The sequence below is a fragment of the Pelodiscus sinensis genome, chromosome 11, assembly GCF_049634645.1.
Source record: "Pelodiscus sinensis isolate JC-2024 chromosome 11, ASM4963464v1, whole genome shotgun sequence".
Taxonomy (NCBI): domain Eukaryota; kingdom Metazoa; phylum Chordata; order Testudines; family Trionychidae; genus Pelodiscus; species Pelodiscus sinensis.
Window position 1 is genome coordinate 44,367,209 of NC_134721.1, and position 24,854 is coordinate 44,392,062.

The window sequence follows — 24,854 nt, forward strand, 5'->3', positions numbered from 1 at the left end:
TGGCTGTGGGTTACAGGGGCCTTGTGAGAATAAATCCACTAGGCTGGGGTAGAATTACCTTCCTGGAGCGAGCGCATGACCCCCGGCCCTGCAAAGGCAACGGCACCACTGCCAGTGATTTCAACAGGAGCAGGTCAGGCCAACCTGGGAGGCACGGGCGCCCACAGGAGTGGTGTGGGACACAGCTGGAGTGGCTCTGAGCTGCTCAGACGAAGGCATCATGGGCTGGGCCCCTGCCATGTGCTCCCAGCTCTGCCACCGCCGCACTCTGTCAGTTCGGGCACATCATGTTGCCCTGAGGTTTAGCTTGGAAGCTTTCTGGGCCAGGGATGGTCCCTACAGGGCACTAGCTTGGGTGGGAGATGCCTGGGTCAGAGCAGCCGCCCTGCCAAGCTCTACCCACTGTGGCACGCTGCTAGGATTCTGGGGGGCAGCCCCAGGGGCCTTTGTGCTGCAACCGACAAGAGTGGTTGGTGGGAGAACTCACCTGCCGTGCGCACTGGGGGGATTGCGGAGGCTCTGGAGGGCTCATCTCGCCTGCGGAGTGGCAGCTGAAAGCAGAACCTGGGCTCTAATCTCCCCCCTCTCCCCACCCAGGGCAGGCCAATTAGCCCGGGCTCCACACGCTTCAGGAGAGAGGCCTTTGTGGGTGGACAGAAGTGGGAGGGATAACGCCCGAGCTACTGCACTTTACTGCTCGCATGCAGGCAGCTACACCCTACAGGCAGGCACCCTACAGACCAGCCGCCCAGCTCGTTGGGGGGCTCGGGCTGCAGGCCAAGGGGAAAGGGGTCCAGAGTACAATGCCAGGGCAGGGTCACCGCTAGCAGCGCTTTCCAACGTCACGCACGAGGCCTCTGTGAAAAGCGGTCAGGGGGCGGAAATGGGTAAGATTACCCAGCTTGTGGGAGAGCTTACAGGCGGCCCCCTTCCGCTCTCCTCATAAAGCAAGGCCCCATTAGCACCTTGTGAAATATTAGCCATTAATCAGCCTCCATGCAGAATAAAACCGTCAACATGTATCATTATCGGCTCCTTAACGAAGTGATAATAGGAGCACTGGGGAGCAGGGATTTAATGTCTCCTAAGAAGCATGAGCCAGGCCAAGGCCAGGAGCCAAGAGGTTTAATTTACTGCCACGAGCAACCCCCGTTAATAATGTGGTTACTTACCCTGAACATTATCCCTGTTTGGCCACTGGCGGAAGTGAGCCAGGCCCTCGGAAAGCGCCCGGACGGCTGCGGTCTGCCGATCCTCTGCCCTTCCGGGCCACGTAGCCACGGCAGCCTTCCCCGCAGTCGTCCCACGTGTGCCCCTTGGCTTCCCTTCTCCCCCGGACTGGCCCGGCTGTAGGGCTAGGGAAGGGTCCCGGCTGCCCAGAGCCGACGCCGCATCCCTGTGCTGCATCCGGGTTCCCCTGGAGGCACCTCGCTGGACTGATCCATAGTGTCACTGTCTCCCTCCACCACCCGCGCTCCTCAAGAGCCTCTTGGCCCCCGGCCGGAGCAAGCACACGAAGAGTGCTGATGGGTCTATCGCCGGTGGCTGCTATTCGTTACCTGTTCAGCGCAGAGACTGTACACACACCAATGCAAGATTTACCCGGCGCTGCCTGGGCCCTTCAGGGCAGGGGGCTGGCGGAGTGGGGGGTATGAGAATGAGGGTTGGGGAGGGGCTCAGGGCTGGGGGGGAAATAGGCTATTTCCCCCCTCCGCTCTACAGCCAAGGGCTGGGGAAGGGTTTGGGGCAGGGGGGCTACTTACCCAGCCTGGTGGCAGGCAAGATGGCAAATCCCAGCCCCAGCTGACCACTCTCTTGGTGGTGCGGCTGCCCCAGCGGTCACTCTGCTGCACAGCTCTCCCCTGCGCGCAACACCCCTAGCGGCCACTCTGTCTCACACCTCTCCTCTGCCCCCTCTTTCCACCTGGGACTTCCCACTCTCCAGGCACACGCAAGCCCTCACCTTGCGTTCAGTTAGGAGGAGAGGAAGCTGCCCACCAGACGCAGCAGTCCTAGCTCTTACCGTTCAGGAAGGGTTCTTGAACTAACAGATGCACATTTCTAAAATATATAGATGGATGCGTGTGTGTGTGTGTGTGCGCGCGCGCACGAATTCCTTGTATCCTTCTCCCTTACACTGTCACTTACCTTACAGTGTAAGCTCTTTGTAGGTAACCCCCTATGTGTTACCATAACAAACAAAGATTATTACTTCCTTTTCAGTTGTGTGACTAGATAGAGGTGGCGTTATCATTCCAGGACTACGTAGGCAAGACTCAGCTATTAACTCACATTCCTCCCTCCTCTCCGCGCTCATGGAGATGAATTCCAGGCTCTCAAGGTCAGCCCATGATCCCTCGGCGATACCTCCACCCTCCTTTGGGCGTCGTGAAGATAATAACCATGCTTAGCAGTTACATATCACTTTGTGGCTGAAGGTGTGATGCCAACATTCACTAATTAATCCTCCAACACAACCGGGGAGGTAGGGCACTTCTACTCCTGCCAGCAAAAGGTTACATGACTTACCTCTGACTACGTAACTGGTAGAACCAGGATTAAAACCAAGGAACCTGACTCCTTTCCCCGGCTGCTTCTTAGCACAGGGGAATGTTTATCTCCTCTGAGAGCTGGGATGATCAGATAGCTACACAAGCTGAAGTTAGGAAGTGTAAATGCAGAGTGACTCTAGAGTAAGCCAGATTCTCATCTCCAATAAGCCCCCTCTATACTGTTCTGGCCTTAAAATGCACGTGGGCCCAGACTTATTAAAAATGAGAATCTGACGCCCACTGGTGTGAGTAAGAGCAGGGTCTGGCCTGGAGAGCAAGCTACGGTTTGGAGTCTTCTACTCTGGGTAAAGGGCTTTCAAGCCACAAAGAGCTTTTCCCATCTTCTGCTCCCAGCCTTTTCAATGCAAGTGAGAGCACAGATAGCTGCCGTCCTGCGCCAGATGTGTAAGGGAGGAGAGATCAGATCTTTCCAACTGCATGGCAGCAGGGCCTGGAACCCAGGTGTGCCCACTGCACCGACAGCAGCAGGTGGCATGACAGGGCTGCCGGGGGAGGAGGTTTCCTTTCCTAAACTCAGGCTGGGCAAGCGCCTCCCCGGAGGTGAGCTCAGCGATGAAGCTTAGACCACACAGCTGGAAGAGTAAAACCGTTAATGTAACCTCGCTGTCCTTAGCCAATGCCCCCCCGTCCCGCTTTGCTCTCATTAAAGCGGAAGGGATGAGCGCAACAACTTGTAGGGGAAAGGAAGCCAAGCGAATATCGATGGGAAATGTGCTTCAAAGAGCTGCACGCTTTCATCAGACCTTTTACAGCCTCCCCTCCCCCAGATGAGCTCGTTTTCATCATTAGCGGAAGGGACGAGGTGAGTGCTGTGTGTGATTACAGCTCCGGGGCTTCCCCGGAGGAGCCACCAAAGTTTGCAGAACGCGCCTGCAAATGTGCTCAGGTCTGCATCTCCCAGGGCTCAAGCCATGCTTGGCAGTTAAAGAGGCACTCTGTTTCCAGGGCGGTGAGTGCAAGGGAGGGCCGCTGGGGGTCAGCTCTCAGCTGGTGTAAACAAGAATCATTCCACTGATGGCAGGAGCGGTGTCATCCACCCCAGCAGAGGCTCTGACCTTACTCCTTCCTGTTCTCCCCATTTATATGGGGTTGGCCCACCCCTACTATTGTTGGTGTGTGCACAAAACCCTCAATCACTAACCGCCCGCATGATGCCATGTGTTAGAGATCTCTAGAGTGCAGCTGATGGATGGACTAGCTGCATCCGCGTAGATCACACGTAGACCCTAAGCATTCCAAACGCCACCAGCTGGAGCAGCCCTGGTCACCTGCAGAATGTGCCAGCTACCTCCAGGTAGGAAGCACCTGGTGTGCTGGCAACTGGGGCCAGCGGCTCATACACCCCAGATATGTTCAGATGGAGTACGCTGACTGCACAGGTAGATCTACAGCCTGCCACCCCACCACGGTCTATAAACGATAATGGAAAAGAGCAGCCGAGCGGGTGCAGCAGAGCACCAGGAACAAAAAAAAAAAGGCAAAGGGCAAAGGTTTCATTCATTGCGATTAACCCCCCACAACACTCGAGTGACTCTGGATTTACACCAGTTTAGCAAAGAACAGGATTGGGTGCTAGGGAACTAACATGGCTGCCCAAACAATAGTCCCAATCCGTGAACAAGCTCTCTGAATGCAGTCGTTTTGCCTTTTACATTCAATCCTGCTATTCACTGCAGTCACGCACAGGGACCCCAAGATCAGGGCCCCACTGTGGTAGAAGCCATGCACACACAGGGAAATTCAAATGGCACACTCCACTCCGCTGAGGAACCTTCCAAAAAACCATGCACAGATGCGCTAGAACAAACTTCCCGTCGCTGTGTGCACCTTGACACTGTCATGCCCCCAGGTTTTCATATGTTGTAGGTGTCCCACACCTTCCAGCAGTGGGTTTCAAAGCACTTTGCAGCCACTGGCAAACTTAGCCTCACAAACCCCCAGGGATGTAGGTAAAGAAGGCCACCTCCATGCTACAGAAAAACTGAGCCTCTGAATGTTAGTGACTTGCCTAGGTTTACATATGGGAGTGTTAGTACTAGCCTGGCTGGCTCCCATCACAACATAGGACCTAACCCAAATGTGACACTGTTGCAAAAAAATTCTGGGAGGCATCAACAGGCGTGTTGTGAGCAAGACGCAAGGAGTCATTCTTCCGCTCTACTCTGCGCGGATTAGGCCTCAGCTGGAGGATTGTGTCCTGTTTTGGGCACCATGTTTCAGGAGAGATGTGGACAAATTGGACAAAAGCCAGAGGATTGAGAAAAGAGCAACAAAAATGATAAAGGTCTAGAAATGATGCACTATGAGAGAAGGCTGAAGGAATTGGGTTTGTTTAGTTTAGAAAAGAGAAAACTGAAAGGGGACATGACAGCAACTTTCAAGTACCTAGAAGGGAGGGGGGGGGGGGAATTATTCTCCTTAACCTCTCTGACAGGACAAGACGCAATGGGCTTAAATTGCAGCAAGGGAGGTTTAGGTTGGTGTAAACCGGTTCACCCCCAGGGTCCACTCTGAGTTAATTGGGGTACAGAGAGTTCAGCCGGAGAAGTCACCCTTAAGGCCGGTGGCCCTTTTATCACGCACACTCGCGTTACACCCGAGCCGGTCGGCCTGATGGCGGAGTAGGGGGGTTCGGGCCCGCCCCCTCTCCGAACCCCGGCCCAGGGCCCTAAAGGCAGGGACCCGGGGTCCCTCCCTTGCGGATGGGGGAACGCCCCAAAACACACCCGCTCACGGGCACCACGACCCCGCCCTGGGCCGCTTCCTGCTCCACCAGGCCTCCCGGCCCGCTTCCCTTGACCCTTCCTGTCTCACCTCTCCCTCCGTTTCTCCCCGCTCTGCTCCATCCACCGTGCCCCCCTCCACCGTGCCAGCCCTTGGTTTAAATCCCCCGCCGGCTCCATTCCCCCCTTGCGTCACTTCCCCTGCGACGCCTCCTGGCCGCCCCTCGCTGATGACGTCATCATTCGGCGCCTGCCCGGCCCCTTCTTCTTGGGCCCTGCCGGGCGGCGCACGCTGCCCCCCGACGCTCCCCGTGCCGGCTGCCGGTGTGCCCCGGGGGCCCGCCACGGCGGGCTGGGCCGTGTTCCCCGCCCCCCGATGTACCCGCCCGGCGCCTCCCGGCGCGTCCTCCGCGCGGGGCGGGAGTGCCCCGTCCCACCGCCCGGCGCCTCTCGGCGCACTCTCGGTGCGGGGCGCGAATGCCCCGTCCCACCGCCCGGCGCCTCCCGGCGCACTCTCGGTGCGGGGCGCGAATGCCCCGTCCCACCGCCCGGCGCCTCCCGGCGCACTCTCGGTGCGGGGCGCGAGTGCCCCGTCACAGTTGGACATTAGGAAAAACTTCCTGCCTGTCAGGGTGGTTACACACTGGAATAAATTGCCCAGGGGGGTTGTGGAATCACCATCCCTGGAGATACTGAAGAGCAGGTTGGACAGACACCCGTCAGGGATGGGCTAGACAGTGCTGGGTCCTGCTGTGAGGGCAGGGGACTGGACTCGATGACCTCTCGAGGTCCCTTCCAGTTCTAGTGTTCTAGGATTCTCTGCGCCAGACTGGAACCGACTCAAGCCCCATCCAGTCCAGGATCTTGTTTCCAATAGCGGCTGTCTCAAAGGAAGGTGCAAGAAACCACACAGTAGATATATAAATTCAACCCTAATCTCTAGTGTCTAGAGAGTGACTTAAAACCAAACAGCATGAGGTTTGTACGTCCCCTCCAAAACATTTTATTGGGCTGAACTATTCTTGGATAGTTTTGTTATCCTGATCAAAGAGAGAGACTGGACATTTTAAGCGTGCTAAGTACGACTGTCCAATGATGTCACTGTTCACGGTATTAATAAGGTGGCATATCTATGCTGCAAAGTTAGATCAGCCACCCGGCACAGCTATAGCAGTCTGAAAACAGCGTGACTCAAACGTGGGATTTTAAATCAGGGCTCGAACAGCAAGCAGCTCAGCTCCCATTTAGGCCCTGAAATAAGTGGACAGATTTTCCTAAGCAGCTGGTTGCTGTGCTCCACAAAAAACCTGGCCCCAAGTGTCTTGCTGGAAAGCGAGCCGAGTGTGGCAGGACAGGAGCTGACATTAACTTACGACAAAGCTGAAGTAGCTGGTTCTCCCCACTGCTGGAGGCATGCGCTGTTTGACAAAGCAGCGGCCCCAGCTGCTTTGCCCTTTGATCAGTGCAGCAACATGAGTCAGGAGAGCCCAATTTACAGATTTTGGGGCCTTTTTTTCCTACAGAGTTGGAGGAGACCATCAGAGCTACAGCGAGTACTAACTTTACACAGCGAAAAGGTCAATGGCTCAGGCTGGAAGCTGTATTGCTTCCTGACACTCAGAATGCTTGTAGTGTGCGCGCGCACACACAGACACACACAGACACACACAGACACTGCCACCCCATGGAACATCAACCGTGTGGGGGGAATGGGCAACAGGGAAGGGATCACTCGATAATCACGTTTTGTTTACTCCTTCTAGGGCACCTGGCACTGGCCACCATGGGCAGACAGGACACTGTGCTGGATGGACCGTTGGTCTGACCCCCTGTGGCCGTTCTGATGCTCTCAGTGTCACCACACGGGACAGAGAAGGTCACAGCGTGAGGGAGACGGTCTCACGTGCAGATTGGTTTTGCACCAGTGCCTCTGGACCGTGCTTCACACCATGCTTCCCCCACACCGAGTAAATGCCACAGCTGGGTGTGTTTTCTCCAGGCACCCACGATGAAAAGGTTAAACTGACCCCTGTGCTCCTCTGCACAGGCCTGGGAGGGCCCTGGGTGTAGGGCCCGATGGACCAATCTAGCCTACCTCATCACAACGGCAACCCAGAGACTCAGGCTGGGGCTCCGATCTCCAATCTCATTCGAACTCCCTCCCTCAGACGCCCTTGGACATCCCAGCCTTAGTCCACCTCCTGTTTCTGTGACATCCTTCCACTGTCCCCAAGTCACTCTGGCTCCACACCAAATACAGGTAACAGGGGAGCAGAAATGTCACCCCGCCAGATACATGCTGCTCTTGCCAGTCAGTCCTCAGCCCTGCCTTCCTGAAGCCCTTGCAACCACTGCCAAAAGGCAGCACGTTAGTGGCTCTTCGGCAGGAAGGTGTTAGCGCCCCCGCCCCCCCTCCCCCAGCATCCATAATGCTGGTGGCATCTTACCTTCCTCTGATCCTAATCAACAGACGGAAATAGGGTCATGGTTCCCACCCTTGTGCCTTGCTAATGTAGCTTTGGTAGCCATGTGATCAGTGCTCTCGCCAGCTGTCCCTAATGGAAGCAACCTGGATTTGTTCAGAGCACTGGTGTTCTCATTTTGCTCCAGTGCATCTGAAGAGCTGGTGCCAGTGCTCTCTCTCTAGCAGTCTCTAGCCCGAATTAAAACCACCTGGAGGTCCATGACATTGGTGCCCGTGAGGCCAGTCAGCAGAAGGTGGTGTCCGCTTTGGAACTTACTGAAGAACGTGTAGGAGTCATTGTTGCTCAGGAACTTCTCCACATCAAGGCCTTCCCGGGAAGCCTTCTCCACCAGCTCCGGGCTAGAGAAGGCACCGGCTGCCTCTGTTGGCCCATCTTGCCCATCAGTGCCACCGCTGAGGAACAGGACTTCGCATCTGCCAAGGAAGCTGCCAGCCTCAGTGGCCTTCGCTCGGTGTAGCTCCAACGCCACTTGTAAGGCCAACTGCTGGTTCCTCCCGCCCTTCCCACTTCCTTGAAGCTGGACAGTGGTCTCTCCCCCGGCCAGCAGGCACACCGATCTCTCAGGCCCCAATCCTTGCAAAGCCTCCTTCAAACCGGGGATCTCCAGCTCTGTGGCCAGCTTCAGAAGTGCCCCTCTCACTTGGCCTCGGAGCGCACCTCCACCCGGCCCGGCTGCGCCCAAGCACACAAACTGGATCAGCTGGCTATAGAGCTCTGCCACTCTGCTGACATCCCCACACACGGCTGCGCTCAGAATCAGGGTCCAGTAGCCCAAACCCTCTGCTTGGCGTCTGGCCTCCTCCAAGGCTAGACTGTTGGAGCCAATGACAACGTTGTAGACATGGGAACGGTCTGCAGGCGCAGGGGGGCCAGAGACGGAGCGGGACAGCACCATTTGCACCGATGCGGGCACGGCGCTCAGCAGGTTGTATTTGGTCAGTATCTGAAGGCAGTCCTGGGCGCGGGGGGAGCCGTAGACAGTGGGGCCGCTCGCAATGATGTCCACTGGGTCGCCAACGACATCAGAGAGGATGAGGCTTAGCACCTGCAAGCAGAACAGGTGGCAGGTAACCGCGGCGCCTGAGACCCGCTGAGGTGCAAGAATGATCAACCGAGTGCCACGCTCACTCCTCCTTGTGGAGTCCAGCGGATCCCCACCCAGATGCACCGGTGCAAAAGATGCAAATGTGGCCCATTCTGTGTGTGCACCGTGTGGTGGGGGCTCCGCATTCAGCCTATGCACAGGGGGCTGCAGGCAGTAGCACGGCCAGTGCTCTCATTTGGACCCGTGCACACATTCACTGGCCAGTTTAACAAGGGACCAAAAATCTAGGGTGTGGAAAAAGGAATGAAAGCTCAGCTCACCAGGAACGTGTCAGCTCTTGCTCTGCTCCACACTCACATGGGCTGTGTCTAGACTGGCCAGTTTTTCCGGAAAATCAGCCGCTTTTCCGAAAAAACTTACCAGCTGTCTACACTGGCCGCTTGAATTTCCACAAAAGCACTGACTTCCTACTGTCTGAAATCAGTGCTTCTTGCGGAAATCCTATGCTGCTCCCGTTCAGGCCAAAGTCCCTTTTGCGCAAAAGGGCCAGCTGAGATTTGTTTTCCGCAAAAAAGCCCCGATCACGAAAATGGCGATCGGGGCTTTTTTGTGCAAAAACGCGTCTAGATTGGCCACGGACGCTTTTCCGCAAAAAGTGCTTTTGAAGAAAAGCGTCCGTGGCCAATCTAGACGCGCTTTTCCGAAAATGCTTTTAACGGAAAATTTTTCCGTTAAAAGCATTTCCGGAAAATCATGCCAGTCTAGACGTAGCCAAGGGGTTTTTGTTCCTGCACAAAGAAAGCCGCCCTGTCCCGTCTTCGACCCAACCACCATTGCAGCACTAGAGCCAGAGAGCGAAACTGACCAGACTAAAAAGGAGAGCGACCTGCCAGTTTTCATTCCCGAAGCAAAAAGAAACACAGGTTGGACCTCCCAGGCATCCAACCGGTCCTGAACCAGGGAGTTTGCTGGACCAAAGGAGGTCAATGCCAGCCTCTCTGCTGCTGGCCTTTACTCCTGGCCCCTGCCATCGCTGGGCTCTGCTCTCGGCCCCTAGCTCTACCTGACAGGCTCCTGCCCCTGCCCTGAGGCTCTGCACCCAGCAGCCAGCCTGGCTCCCTGGTCCAGGAATATTTCTGAGCCTGCTGAGCCAGTTTTCTCCCTTGAGTGCTCCAAGGGTGGCGCACCCAGGGGGGAACCCCACCCGTGCCGAGCCAGGCATGCTGCCGGACCAGGGAGTCCTGGACAAGAGAGAGTCAACCTGCGCAGAGATGGACCAGGCGGCACGGTGAAAAAAGAAAACAACACCACACAATTATGTTAACCCGCTCAGGTGCTACAGGAAAGCTAAGCAATGATTCTTCAGTTGTTCATTAAATACGGGCCACATTTCTGAATCCTGCAGTTGATCCCTATCTGCCTAGTCAAGCAGTGTGATTCCCATAGATGCTGATTCCCACCAACGCCGTTAGGGGCAGACATCGTCCGAACAAGCGGCTCAACTTTTCCAGACGCTGTCCCCCCTTCAGGAGTCGGACGTGTGTTGTGTACCCCGCCGAGTTCCACCTCGCTTATGAACACCTGGCTCGCCAACTCAGACATTGTACGAAAGCGCCACCGTGCGCTCACTGAAACATGGCTTACTACCCCTTTTCTAAACTAGAATACCACAGTAAATCAACTGGAATAGAGACACTGTACTCGCTTTTGAGGGTATCCGATGTAGCAGTACAAACAACGTTAGTTTAACGTAGCCTGTTGTACAACTAGACAACTATCTAGAGGAGGTGATGGAAGACCCCTGTATATCCCTAGTTGAGAACCAGTGATTGAAGCATCAGGTTGGCTGTACCGAGGTCGGGTTTGGCCATGATTTTTAAACTCCCGGTGTCTCTTTAAACCTGCCTTCGAGCAGAAGCGCTGGGCAAGGGAGCCATCTTTCCTCACTCACCTGTGCAGGATACGCAGCTCGGGCCAGTCCCCCGCCCTTCAACAAGGAAAGGGCCTTCCGGATGGTGTTGAGCTCCTGTATGGCAGCCCCTCTGGAAGCCAGCAGCTTGGTGATTGTCTCTTTCTCTTCCAAGAGGATGGGAGGGGTAGGAGCAGGCAGCAGGGCTGATCCACCTCCTGGAAGGCAGGAGATAATGCAGTGAGTAAATGCACGTGGGTAGCGCAAAGGGAAGAACCTCCAGCACTCAAAGCATGGGGCTAAGTGAGGGCACCTAACTGCTGGAGTCGGCTCTCGTATCCCTCACCCTTCTGCTATAGGGAATCTGGGCTGGTGAAAGGCACCAGACAAACGGCCCTGGAGACGGACGCCTGCGGTCCCCTCCACAGAGCAGCGAGCCCCACGCCCAAGTCTCCATTCACAACAGTGGCTGCGTTTTACACCCACTTTGCCCGGAATAAATGACTCTGTGGGGCGCGAGGCCCAGGTGCTTTTCTTCTTACTTCCCTTCCCTGCGCAGGTGCCTCACATCTGACACCAGGGAAACCTTGTTTGTGAAAGAGGGGCCTGCGGACTCCACGGCTCGCTCAGCGTTTAGCTGCAGGGAAAGAGACGCTTCTGGCTCCAGCGCTTCACTGACCTCATTCCTAAGGAGCGGTGTTTAAAAAAATATAAGCAAAGCTCACACCTAAATATAGAACGGCACTACAGCAAAAAGCTTCTTGAGAGCGCGGAGCAGAGAGACTCAGGGAGGAAACAAAAAGAGAGGCTGGAGTCTATGGGGATGGGTGCATTTGTGATCTGGTCGACCGGGGCTGCAGAGCACACCCGATTGGGCCCTTACAATGCAGTGAAAAAAGTGAGGTGGGGCAGAAAAGGGGGGAAGCGACAGATGAACGAGAGGAACGTGAGGGGAGCGTAGAAACGTCTCTGGAACGCTACCAGAAAAGGGCAACGCCCTCTCGGAGGGGAGAAAAAAGCACCATCAATAAAATATGATGAACAAGCAAAAGCAAATGAAACGGCCCGAGTGTCAATCCACCGGGAGGGACGCGGCTGAGAGGCAGCGGGAGCAGCCAGCGGGGGCTGCGTGGAGGTATGCCCACGTGGGGAGCCGCTGCCGGCAGCAAAGCCTGAGATGGCAGACGGAGGGGCCTAGGAGTATCTTGAAGACACTGGTAGCCAGAGGACAAGCGAATCCCCGAAAGACAGGATTCGAGTTCAATTACACCCGAGTGTGGAGAATCCTGGTGAATTCTCGCAGCACCGCGGCGGTCCAGACTGCAGCCAGCTGGGCGGAGCTCGGCAGCAGAGCGAGACCGTGCTCGGCTGAGCAGCGCAGTCGTGAACCAGGCAATCCCTGGGGCATGGCTCCGAGGGTGACTAACACCGCGCTGTGGCACAGGGCACACCGGATACTGACACAAACTCTGCAGGGCACTGCACGGCTCATGAGCTCGGAGCACAGCCTCTCGCTGCACGAGCCCACAGCTGGGAATGGTGAAAGAAGGCACTAAGAGGACAATCGCTGCTGGAGCTGGTGGGTTTCAAATGCACGTGCTTGTCGCAGGGCTGGGCAAGATCCGCCCCTGCAGGCCAGGTCCAGCCCGCCCAAGCCTTTGAATCCGGTCCGCGGCCCACCCCACCGGGACCCTCAGACAGGGAGCAGCCTCAGGCCGCTCAAAGCGCCTGGCTGCTCCATGTGCCTCTCTGCACCATGCGCCGGGGAAGGAGGCCGTGTGCGCTGCTCCCGCCTGCAGCCAATGGGAGCTGAGAAATTGTGCTGGGGGCGGGGCCGCGGCTGAAGCCTCCCCATACACACAGCATGAACAGGCACATGGAGCAGCCAGCTGCTTTGAGCGGCGTGGGGCTGTGGCAGGCAGGGAGCCTGCCTGAGGAGGCTGCTGGCCGGGAGCTGCCTAAGTAACCTACCTCCTGCACCCTACCCCCTAACTCCCTGTCCCAGGTCACCACCCAAACCCTCTGCACACACTCCCCCGCCCCAGTCCCAACTCCCTCCCAGACTCTGCAAAGCCAGAATCCTCTCCTGGACCCATACACCCTCCCTGACCCTGCACCCCAATTCCCTGCCCCAGGTCACAACCCCTTCCTTCACCCCAACTTCCTCTCAGACCCCACACCCTCTCGTGCACCCGAATCCCCTACCAGGAGCTCCCTTCTGCACCCAATCTCCAGCCGAGAACCCATTTCCATAGAAAACTCTTGACCACTTACCAAAAGCTTGGCATGGCCCACCATAAATACTATTGCCCACCCCGGCTTAGGGCCTCACCCTACAAGGTGTGGAGTATCCCTTACTTGGTGCTGAGCGACTCCTTTCTATTTCGGGCGTGGGGGGGATCCAGAGTGCGGAGCATCATGCCTGGGCTGTTTAGCCCCTTGCAGGATGGGTGGCTCAGTCTCACTTGGGGCATCGCTTTTCCTGCCCGGATACCCAAGTTAGTTGCCCATTACAACCCGCACCTGGATGCCCAAACACCTGAACCTCTTGTAGCTGCCATGGTGCTGCTCCGAGCTCTGCTGCCCTAGCCTGTGTGCCCATATTTAAGCACAGGGCACCTCCCAGATGAACCAGGAGCGTCTGTCTCTACACAGACAGACAGGGAAACACAAGGCACTGGCTACACTCGTTTCCTGGCACGCAACCAATGAACCTAGAGCAGACTCGGGCCCAGGATCCAGCCCTCCCTCCGGTTCGGGCAGCCTGCCGTGGCTGGGATGGGCTTTTACGCTCTGAGCAGTGTTTTCTGAGTGCCTGGCACCACCACCTGGCGGAACAGCGCCATGCAACTTGAAACTGCAGATTGCTATTGCTGGCAGGACAGCGGGGCACCGGGCAAGGCCGGAGGGGGGAGGGAAGAAACAGCCACACAGATGGCTGGCCCAGCTACTTCTGACTCACTTCGCGCCTCTCCTCGCCTTCCTGTGCAAGAAGCAAGCTGCCCTAGCTTGCCACGCCCAGCGCGGGACCCGGTTCCTGCACACACCGGGGACAGAAGAAGCCAGGCTGGCAAGAAAAGAGACGGGGGGGAGGAAAGATGAGGCAGGAGACGTGGAGGGCAACACCGGACTGCAGCAACAGCATCCCACAACGAGAACTCCGGGATGACGGACATTACCTGAGATCAGCACCAGGAGGAGGTCGTCAGCCGTCAGGCCTTCCGCGAGCTCCCGGATCATGCTGGCTGCCCTCAGCGCCTCTCGGTCCGGCAGGTTGTGCTTAGCCCCCTCTATGACCTGGATCCGGCTGTGTGGCTTCAGCAGCATCGCCCTGCAGGGGTTGGAAAAGCAATCAGGCCACTGCAGCGCACACGGAGCACAGCCTGCCAGGCAGCCCCGCTCCCACCAGAGAGCAAGAGGGAGGTAGGGGGCCAGACAGGGCCCTGTCTGCTCAGTGATGGGTTTATCCCAGTTCCTTCGCAGGCCAGGCTGAACGAGGAGTCTCGTACACATGGTGCAAGGTCAAGGGTTAAAGCTGGGACAGATGGAGAGAATCCAAGAGGGATTCGGCAGACCACAAGGGGAAAATATACAGCAGGCAGCTACACCTGCAGCAGCGTGTGCTTCCCTGGCCCCATCACACCAGACTATCGAGGCGGTAGCAGACTTACTCCATTCCTGCCTGCTGCAGACACGCCTGGATGCCATGGGGGACGCTGACAACCCCCCGAATAAGGTGGTGCCCGAGGATCTCCTCTGCCGCAGCTGCCATTCCTAGCACAGCTTTCCCGAAGCCCACCAGGTGCAGGTTCCTCCTCACGGGGAAAGCCCGGTCTCCCACGACCAGCCTGGTGCCTCCGTTGGTTTCGAGAGCCAGCGCCCTCCTCATCATGGGGGCCGGCAGGACGACACCCACGGCGCTGCGGAAGAGGTGCAGCCCATGCTCCCAGAGGGACATGTGGCGTGGAGATGCGTGGCCCCAGCCGGCTCTGCGGATGTTGGGCAGAGCTTTGAGAGCGGAGGTCATGCCTGGCCCAGGCTGTCTCGTGGCGTCCGTCCCTCAGTCAGCCGTCGCCAACCTGGAACAAGGGGAAGGAACAGTTACGGCTCAGTGAGCAAGAAGTGGGGCACTAGCCAGTTGTGAACCCAGCATGGGACTCGGCCTTACTCAGACCAACTCCCATGGGACCAACGAGGGTTTGGCCAGAGTAGGAGCTAGCCACCGAAGTCTGAAGAGCGAGCTTCCCAAGGCAGGTCAATCCACAGTGCTGCCCAGAGCAGCTGTGCATGCTCTTCCCGCGGGGGCAAGACAGCCCCTCGACGGTTAGATTTCCTGTATTTTCAGACTTCTGCCAATTTGGGGGTACACAAACACAGGGCTGACTCACAGCTTCCCTCCCCTGCCCCTGATGTTCCCTGCAACCCCATCAGCCCCCCTGCGAGGGCTGAACATCTGCCGGTTCACTTCAGGTCCCCTGCAGATAAGGGTTGTAAAATCTTCGGCTGCAGACAGGGGCTGCTTCGGCTGGGCTGGAGCGCCCCTGTCCGCTACGGGTCCCGCGGGGCTGGAGCAGCCTCCTTTCCACAGCAGGTAGGGAGCTGGTCCAGCCCTCGCCGGTTAACGTCTCTCAACTCTACGACAGGCTCCCTGTTACTTTGGCTGGCTCATTTCATAATGCGTCCCAAGATTTGTGGGCTGTTCTCTGCCCTTAGGGGAAAGAGTCAGATAAACCATAGGCCCGCCCTAGCTCTTAGGTAGGGGGAAGCCCCTCATTGTGCATCCAAAAGATCAGCAAATGATCCGAGAGAAGCATTCCCCCCGGCATCTCTTGCAGCCCACGGTAGAACAGCGGGCTCAGTCCAGAACCATCCTTCTGCCCGCCAGCTGAGAGGACACCGCTCCCATGCAGTGAACGTCCTAGACGTTCCTGGTGCTGGGGAAGCGAGATGCTGCACAGCCCGCTGGTGTGCTGGAGAGTCACTCCGGAGCTTGCCACACAAGGAACTGGGGTGTATGCAAGCGCTCAGGAACAGCAACGAGCTACTACACAAGGAACGCAACAGGAGGAGGTCAGCCAGGGAACAGTCGCCCGAAAGGTGGCTATTTTGTGAGACAGTCTGGCGGGCTAGGGGATAAAGGACATTTTATCATCCCGCACTAAAAACAATTCCAGAGCAGAGCGTGTGCAGCTGGCGGGAGAATTCACGGGTGGCCCAGACACACAAAAGCAGAAATCCAACCATGTCTCTGGCCAAACAGTTTAGCCACCAGTGAACCCCACAGGATGGGCACACTGCATCTCTTCTGTCTCAAGCCAGCCCTGTCCCAGGTTCCAGCTGGCAAACCTCTTGCCTCTGCCTCTTGGGAGAGTAGTCCGGACAAGGTTTGCGCTTGGCTGCCTCCGGACGCAGGGAACCTCTCCCTGCTGGGAATTCCTGCAGGGCTGTCTGGCGCCATCACAGGGCTGAGGTGCCCTGCTGGGGGCACACAGTGACTTGTGCGCCCTGTCACGGGGAAGGAGAGGGCAGAAATACCTTCCAGCCATGTCTTCCTCCACTGACTGCACACGCGAAGTGCAAGGCCACCGGCCGGGTGCTCCTCCTGCAGAGCCAAAGAGTCCAGAGGTCTCTTTCTCCAAACCCTCCCACAAGGCAGCCAGGGTTTAATTATTAAGTCAGGCCCAGCCACAGCACCTCTGAGCTCGCATCAGTGCAGTGCCTCTTTCTGCCACTCAGGCACTCGGACAGTCCTGAGCCCCCACAAGAACCTCCAAAGCCACAGGGGGTGGGCATGCTGATCAACCCCTGCCACCCTACAGGGAAAGTGCTGGGCTGTAATGGGACCTAAGTGCCCAGCGCTGCTCCCACGACAGACCGCAGCTCTCTAGGGACCAGGGCCGGGCTGTACGGGGACCGGAGTGCCAGGCCCTACGCCCAGGGCAGACCGCAGCTCTCTAGGGACCAGGGCCGGGCTGTACGGGGACCACAGTGCCAGGCCCTGCGCCCAGGGCAGACCGCAGCTCTCTAGGGACCAGGGCCGGGCTGTACGGGGACCGGAGTGCCAGGCCCTACGCCCAGGGCAGACCGCAGCTCTCTAGGGACCAGGGCCGGGCTGTACAGGGACCGGAGTGCCAGGCTCTGCTCCCAGGACAGACCGCAGCTCCCTAGGGACCAGGGCCGGGCTGTACAGGGACCGGAGTGCCAGGCCCTGCTCCCAGGACAGACCGCAGCTCTCTAGGGACCAGGGCCGGGCTGTACGGGGACCGGAGTGCCAGGCCCTACGCCCAGGGCAGACCGCAGCTCTCTAGGGACCAGGGCCGGGCTGTACAGGGACCGGAGTGCCAGGCCCTACGCCCAGGACAGACCGCAGCTCTCTAGGGACCAGGGCCGGGCTGTACAGGGACCGGAGTGCCAGGCCCTACGCCCAGGGCAGACCGCAGCTCTCTAGGGACCAGGGCCGGGCTGTACGGGGACCACAGTGCCAGGCCCTACGCCCAGGGCAGACCGCAGCTCCCTAGGGACCAGGGCCAGGCTGTACGGGGACCGGAGTGCCAGGCCCTACGCCCAGGGCAGACCGCAGCTCTCTAGGGACCAGGGCCGGGCTGTACAGGGACCGGAGTGCCAGGCTCTGCTCCCAGGACAGACCGCAGCTCCCTAGGGACCAGGGCCGGGCTGTACAGGGACCGGAGTGCCAGGCCCTGCTCCCAGGACAGACCGCAGCTCTCTAGGGACCAGGGCCGGGCTGTACGGGGACCGGAGTGCCAGGCCCTACGCCCAGGGCAGACCGCAGCTCTCTAGGGACCAGGGCCGGGCTGTACGGGGACCACAGTGCCAAGCCCTGCGCCCAGGGCAGACCGCAGCTCTCTAGGGACCAGGGCCGGGCTGTACGGGGACCGGAGTGCCAGGCCCTACGCCCAGGGCAGACCGCAGCTCTCTAGGGACCAGGGCCGGGCTGTACAGGGACCGGAGTGCCAGGCCCTACGCCCAGGGCAGACCGCAGCTCTCTAGGGACCAGGGCCGGGCTGTACAGGGACCGGAGTGCCAGGCCCTACGCCCAGGACAGACCGCAGCTCTCTAGGGACCAGGGCCGGGCTGTACAGGGACCGGAGTGCCAGGCCCTGCGCCCAGGACAGACCGCAGCTCCCTAGGGACCAGGGCCGGGCTGTACGGGGACCACAGTGCCAGGCCCTACGCCCAGGACAGACCGCAGCTCCCTAGGGACCAGGGCCGGGCTGTACAGGGACCGGAGTGCCAGGCCCTACGCCCAGGACAGACCGCAGCTCTCTAGGGACCAGGGCCGGGCTGTACAGGGACCACAGTGCCAGGCCCTGCGCCCAGGGCAGACCGCAGCTCCCTAGGGACCAGGGCCGGGCTGTACAGGGACCACAGTGCCAGGCGCTACTTTGAAGCTGGGCCTGGCGGGCTGGTGCTGAGCACGTGGCTCCCACCCCTGCTCTTGACTGCAGGGCCTCGGTCCGCAAGGCCCCCACGTGAGACAGCCCTAGCTCCGCCCCCCTCCGCGCGAGCTAACCCAGGACCCTGCGCTGTTGCCTACCAGCCTCCCGGGCTCGGCCAATCAGGCGCCTGCACGGCCAGCAGGGCAGAGCCCCCCCCCCACTCTGTCCGCGCGGACGGGGACTGGCACAGCTCCGCCCCCTTCCCAGCCCGCGGAAGTGAGCTCCTGTGCCCTCCCTCCAGGCCTGCCATTGGCTGCGGGTGTCAGGGGGCGGAGCTAGCTGGGCAGGCAGCGGCAATGGTTAACCCCTCAGGTGCTGGCTGGCAGCGGCTGCGTTTCAGCACCCACGGTGCCGGTCCCAGCACTGGCCCCAGTAAGCACTTAGCGCTGGCCCCAGTAAACATCCAGTGCTGGCCCCACTATGCACCCAGCGCTGGTCCCACTATGCACCCAGCGCTGGCCCCAGTAAGCACCAGTGCTGGCCCCAGTAAATATCCAGTGCTGGCCCCAGTAAGCACCAGTGCTGGTCCCAGTAAATATCCAGTGCTGGCCCCAGTAAGCACCAGTGCTGGCCCCAGTAAGCACCAGTGCTGGTCCCAGTAAGCACCAGTGCTGGCCCCAGTAAGCACCAGTGCTGGCCCCAGTAAGCACCAGTGCTGGCCCCAGTAAGCACCAGTGCTGGTCCCAGTAAGCACCGGTGCTGGTCCCAGTAAGCACCAGTGCTGGCCCCAGTAAATATCCAGCGCTGGCCCCAGTAAGCACCAGTGCTGGTCCCAGTAAGCACCGGTGCTGGCGCTAGTAAACATCCAGTACTGGCCCCAGTAAGCACCAGCGCTGGCCCCAGTAAATACCCAACGCTGGCCCCATTAAGCACCCAGCGCTGATCCCAGTAAGCACCCAGCGCTGGTGGCAGGGCAGACCCAGTACTAGTCCCAGTAAGCACCCAGTAAATGTCCTCATACCACTTGACCCCAGTACTTGTGGAAGTACAGACTGGGCCCAGCACTGAACATAAGACTGGTCACAGTGCCTCAGACCAAACGTCCATCTCACCAGGGCCACCAATGGGGAAGGGGGGCTATGCCTGGGCCCGACAATTTAAAAGGGCCCAAGGCTTTACCCCCCAGACCCTTTACATCGCCACCGGAACCCCTGGCTGTGTGTGCCCCATGGCCCAAATGGCTGGCTGTGGAAAGCTAGCTCCCTGCCCCGTCCCTTCTGGGGGGGGAGGGGGCCCAAATCGGCTCCCCTTAAGGTCTATACTGGGATAATTATTGAGGTCTTACTGGGACCGCTAATACAATCTGCACTGGGGGCTGACTGGGACCAGTCATGGGATCTCTATTGGGACCAGTACTAGGATCTATACCCGCACCCTCCAGACTCTGTAGTATCTGAGCGTGGCAGGCTCTGTAGCTTAATAGAACTAAAGCTGCACCTTTGATTTACACCACAGAAATAATTCAGAGCCCTTGTGGGTCGGGATAGCAATCCCCAGCAGCTGCTGAAGAAAAGAGCTGTGAATAGAGTGCCCGCTGTGGGGCCAGATACCCCCTCCACTGAAGTTGTGGGTCTCAGATGTAAGGCCAGATGTAAGTGGCTACTGGAAGCAACACCAAGCTGGGTTGCCAAGTATTTTAATAGAAGCACTAAAGTAGTCACAAGGAAACTGGAGAACGTCGGGTCGGTCTGAACAGCTGATTAACGGTGCCAGGTTTCTCGAGGGCAGGCCGGGAAGCTCGTGAAACTAGGCTGTCTGGAAATGGAGTCTCCAGGGAGCCCAGTGCAAAGTACACCGTCCCGACGGAGCAGTGTCGTGCTCCCAGCCGAGCTACTGCTGCAGGGGGTGCGGACGGGAAGGTGGCTCATGCAAACACTGGTTCTCTCCTCAGAATCGACTTATAACAGACCAGTGAACCTCGGGAAGCAGGCGGCAGCAGGTTCCTTGCCAATGGAGTGTGGAGCTAATGCTCAGGGCAATGCACAAAGACCTCTCTCCCCATAGGAGCCGATTCTGTTGCCAGCCGTGTTTGGGGCACAGCACAGTTGGGGGTGTCTGGACAGGCAGGTCGCTGCCTCAGTCCCCACGCTGCTCACCTGACCCCCCTGCAGCAAGGAGACCCAGCACCCGACATCCCACCCCCCGGTGCTGGGTCATGCCCCGTTGTTTGAAACCCCCTGGGCTAGAGGCTCTGGCTCCATAGACAGCATGAGCCTAGTTCGCCTCATGGACCAAGGCAGGCAGCAGTACAGTCTGAGCCTGGATGGTTTGGGGGGCGGGCCCAGCAGCACACGACACCACGCCGACAGGCTGCTCATGCTCTGCCCTCAGGCATGGCTTATTATCTTCAAACAGCTCACAGAGCAACCCCCCAGGACAACACCAGACAGCGGGAGTCCCAGAGAACCAACCACAGAACCCTGCTCCTCTGTCAGGCCTTTCTGAGTCACCTGACCCCTTCCCAGCTCCACTGGGGAATCCCCACTACCTGGCCCAGACACCTGCTCCGAAAGAGGCCCTGTCTCTGTCCCTGGCCTGTCAGAGCCCCCTCTGGCAGAGCTTATCAAGAGCTTCGCTCTTCTCTCTCTGATCTTCCGTCTCCCTGACTGATGCCCCCATGGACCCCAGCAGAGCAAGGCCCTGCCTGTGGACTGGGCAAAAGTGCAAAGGAAGGGCGAGGGATAGCAGAGGGAAGAATGTGAAGCTTCCCTGGTCCTTAATCCTTGACCAGATCCCTTGGCTACCCGGGGCCTGATCCATAGCCCCTGTGGGCCAGGGCCCGTCTTTGCACTGCACAGAACGCGATGTGACGTTCTCCCTTTGTCCACAAGGGGGGGCCTTACCACCACATTTTGCAAAGGTGAGTTTACATCTCTGTAGCGCCAAGATCGCACCTGCCAGTGTAAACGTGCCCAGGTGGGTTCGATCCCAGCGCAGGCGCAGGTCGCAGGCATACGAGCTCAGTCAGAGCCCTCGGACACTCAATGCCAGGAATCAGACCCAGGCCCCCGCCTTAATTCCTCAGAGCATTTCCCTCAGGCCTCTGCTTCCATGTCCCCCACCTTCATCACTCTGCCACCTTGGCATCTCCCCTCACACCTCCGGCTCCATCACCTCGCTTCTACCCCCGGCCTCTGGCGCTATCCCTCTCCTCATTCTCCACGACGGCCCTGTGCTGATACAGGAGCCCGCGGAAGTAGGGCAGCTCCCTGGAATCGACCAAGGTGAAAAGAAGAGGGCATGAGTGGGAGGGCGGTGGAGCCAAAGAGACAGGACAAGGGAAGCTGGTGGGAAAGGAGAGATCGGCTAGACAGGACCCCAGGCCAGACTAGGGATGTTAAATATCGGTTACCTGAATAGTCGAGTAACCTCATGAAATTTTATCGGTTAGTCGGCTATTCTATAGTCCCCGGGGGCGGGGCCGGCAGCCACAGTACCATAGGCAGTGGGGCCAAGTGGGAGCTGATCTGCGAGGGGAGCCAGTTTAAAAACCAGCTCCCCTCGCGGACCAGCTTCCTGTCACCCTGCGCTGCTGCTTGAGAAAGAGGCAGCAGCACGGGGCGGCAGCAGTCCGTCTGGGGAGGCCTGAGCTCCCAGATCTCACACGAGCCAGAACTGAGCTGAGCTGCCTGCCCACCCGGCTCCTCATGCAGTTTAAATTCAGGGGTAAGTCCCGGACCCTGCATGAGCCAAGATTGAGCCAGGCTGCTGACCAGCCTGCTAAAAAATGTACGGACCAGCAGCCTGGCTCAGTCCTGGCTTGCAATGGGGGAGAGGGAAATGCGTGCAGTCTATAGCATTGACCTATCAGCTGCTCCTTATCGGTTAATCGACTGCACTATTACATCCCTAGTCCAGACACGACTTTCTGGCCTGCCCTGACGCTTGGGTCCCACTTTCCTCACCGACCACAAAGCAGGCAGAGAAGGCAGCGTTCCTGCGCTCTGCCAGTGGTGCCCGGCAAGGTGCCCATGTCACACAGGGCTGGATGCCAGAGCAACGTTTGTAACGATACATAAAATGAAGGGCCCCAAGTGCAAGGAGCCCTGTGCCCCACCAGCCTCGCCTGGGCGGGAGCGCTGCTCCAGGCCGTGCCATGGCTCGCCAGGTTCCCCACAGTGCCACACCACGGGCGCGGGGTTTGTCGGGTGGGCCGTGTCGTGCCTGGTGTGTGTTTAACCCCAATAACGATGGCAATAGCAGGGCACCCGCAACTGGCGCACACGAGACTGCTACTGCCATGCCCACGTGGGTGCAGCTGCTCCTCGCCCCTCCCTCGCCTTTCACTGCCCATGTGCCCTGCTCCCCTGGCACCAGAGGCCTTGTGCTGCAAACACTGCGCCTGTGCCAGAGGGTCTCCAGCCAGGTCCCGGAGGTGGCTCCAGAGAGGGCGACGGGGGGCTGGAAATAAAGCATGCGAGCTCCTGCGTGCAAGGACACACGGCCCCCTGGGCTGCCTGGAATGTCCCAGCTTTACCCACCCGCTCTGAGGGGCAGGCCTGCTGCTCGCTGCTAATGCCAGAGGACTCCCATAGGCGACAACGGGGAGACACATTCAGCTCCTTGATTTCAATGGGAGTGAGGTGCCTACAGCGGGCAGGGCCGTCCCCTCCGCAGCCCAGCCGCTGCAGAGATTCAGACTGGGAAAGCCCAGAGGAATCACTTGGGGAGGGGGGACTCGGGCCCACTCTTAAGAACACCCCTGGAGGGGGAATCCACCCGTCGGGGGAGTGACTCCCCGGGGCAGGCGGCAGGTTACACTGGAGAGGCAGCCAGCAAAAGCAAGGGGCCTTTCCCATGTACGGAACAGACCCAGGCTGGCACCTTAGATACCAACAAAGCCCCGGAACGGCCGCGGGGACCAGGCCCAGCCTTAGGGCTGCACAAACTGGGCCCAGAAGTGAAGGGCAAATGGGCATGGGCGTTGCTGGGCAAAGGGGATGGAGGGAACTGGGCAGGAGGCAGTGTGGCTGGGCAGGCTAGAAGTGCAGGGCTGGGGTTGGGGACCCAGGAGGGAGGTAAGTGCAGGGGTTAGGACGAAGGGGGCCCTGTGCAGAGGTTAGGGGCAAAGGAGGCACAACGCAGGACAGGATGGGGGTGCAGGGTTGGGGAGCACATAGGTGCCAGGGGAAATGGGTGGTGTTATGGCCACGGGGAACACAAGTTCGCCCACAGCACCATTTGCCCTACGGCTGGCCCTGCCCAGGCCCCAGCTCCGCCCTAACGGGTGAGCTCTCTGTTCCCCTGGCATGCTGCGTGCCCCACTGGTGTGTCCCTGGACTGGGTGGATCCCAGGTTCGCTCCTGAGCTAGCCCTGCAGGAGCTGAGCGCGGCCGGGGCGCGTTTGCGAGTGCGATTGCGCCCCTGGTTAGTCGCTCACCACGGCGGCGCCGAGGCCAACGCTGCAGCAACACACAGTTAAAAATAGACCCGCATGAAAAAGTTACAGTTGAATAAAATTACCATTAAACAGCTATTTCCGGGCAGCACCGAAATCAAACAAGAGGCCGCAGCCAAGAGACCTGCCGGCTCCCCGCGGTGCGTGTTCTCAGGATGAGACCTCAGCAGGAATCTGCACAGTGGAACCCCTGGGGGCCCCAGAAGCCTCCTCGGGCCCTCACGCTCGAGACGCCCTGCGGGCAGCCAGCACAGCCACCCGGCTGCCTGAGTCCTGGATCCTGACGACAGGGGCTCTGAGAGAAATGCGTGGATTGGAAGGGAGGGGGGCAGGGGGCTGGGCACACAGCACCTCTGGTTCAGTTAGCCAGTCTGCTTAAAATACCAACAGCTCCAAAACGCACACCCAAGCTTTCAGCAAGCTCCGGAAACTGTTGCTGGAGGAAAGGGTGAGCAAGGTGCATGCACAAACCCCCACTCCTGGGTACCGTCTGGACTCAGAACCGGAAATACAAAAGCACAGTGAGAAAGGCTGGCGGCATGCTACATCCTGCCCAAGTGGAAATCTGCCCCCAAACCCTGATTTCATGAGCTGCCCCAGCCCAGTTATGTAGTCCAAAGTGGTTCAGAGGAGAGCCTCTTTGTTTGGGAGGGAGGGGGTCTAGCAGCGAAAGCATGAGAGCAGCATATCAGAGGGCCGGGCAATACACAAAAGCCAGCTGCACCATCAAGTGGGGACTCAATCATGCATTGAAAAGTAGCCCTTCTTCTCCAAAGGAATGTCACTGGCCAGTTTCAGAGAGACGCTGGGGAGCTGGAATCACCCACAAGTTTGACACTATTGCCATAGGCTTGAATAAAGACATGACCTGCTAGCGCCTCCTGCCTCTAGCATCTGCATTTCCACTTCAAAAGCCATGAATGGGACACATCCAGCCCACTCAAACAGCCTCGTTACCACGGGTCCTACAACTGACAGGTACTTCTGCTGCTGTTACAGGTCTCTTGGTTTCTGTTATTTCCCCTCCAGCTCATCTGATGAAATAGGTTTTACCCCAGAAAGCTCAGGATATTTTGTTAGTCTCTAAGCCCTGATCTACATGAGGGCTACATTTACATTGGCAAGATTTTGCGCAAAATCTTGCCACCTGTCTACACTGGACTTGAGTACTTGCGCAAGAACATTGACATTCTAATGTATAAAATCAGGGCTTCTTATGCAAATACTCTGATGCTCCCGCTCAGGGACAAGCCCTCTTGCGCA

General features: G+C 58.6%; 1 protein-coding gene across 2 annotated transcripts; it reads right to left on the bottom strand.

The window, feature by feature from the left end:
• Window positions 1–6,283: 6,283 nt before the first annotated feature.
• Window positions 6,284–18,398, bottom strand: GLYCTK (glycerate kinase). 2 transcript variants are annotated; one of them, XM_075939503.1, is made up of 6 exons: window positions 18,292–18,342; window positions 16,272–16,338; window positions 14,408–14,815; window positions 13,916–14,067; window positions 10,779–10,954; window positions 6,284–8,827 (listed from the first exon to the last, which is right to left on the bottom strand). In XM_075939503.1, the coding sequence occupies exons 3-6, from the start codon at window positions 14,761–14,763 to the stop codon at window positions 7,940–7,942; spliced, it is 1,572 nt and encodes a 523-aa protein (XP_075795618.1). In that variant the 5' UTR covers window positions 14,764–14,815; window positions 16,272–16,338; window positions 18,292–18,342; the 3' UTR covers window positions 6,284–7,939. The 2 variants fall into 2 exon arrangements, with proteins under 2 accessions (XP_075795618.1, XP_075795619.1); XM_075939504.1 differs by lacking the exon at window positions 16,272–16,338 and having other exon boundaries at window positions 18,292–18,398.
• Between the last annotated feature and the right edge of the window lie 6,456 nt (window positions 18,399–24,854).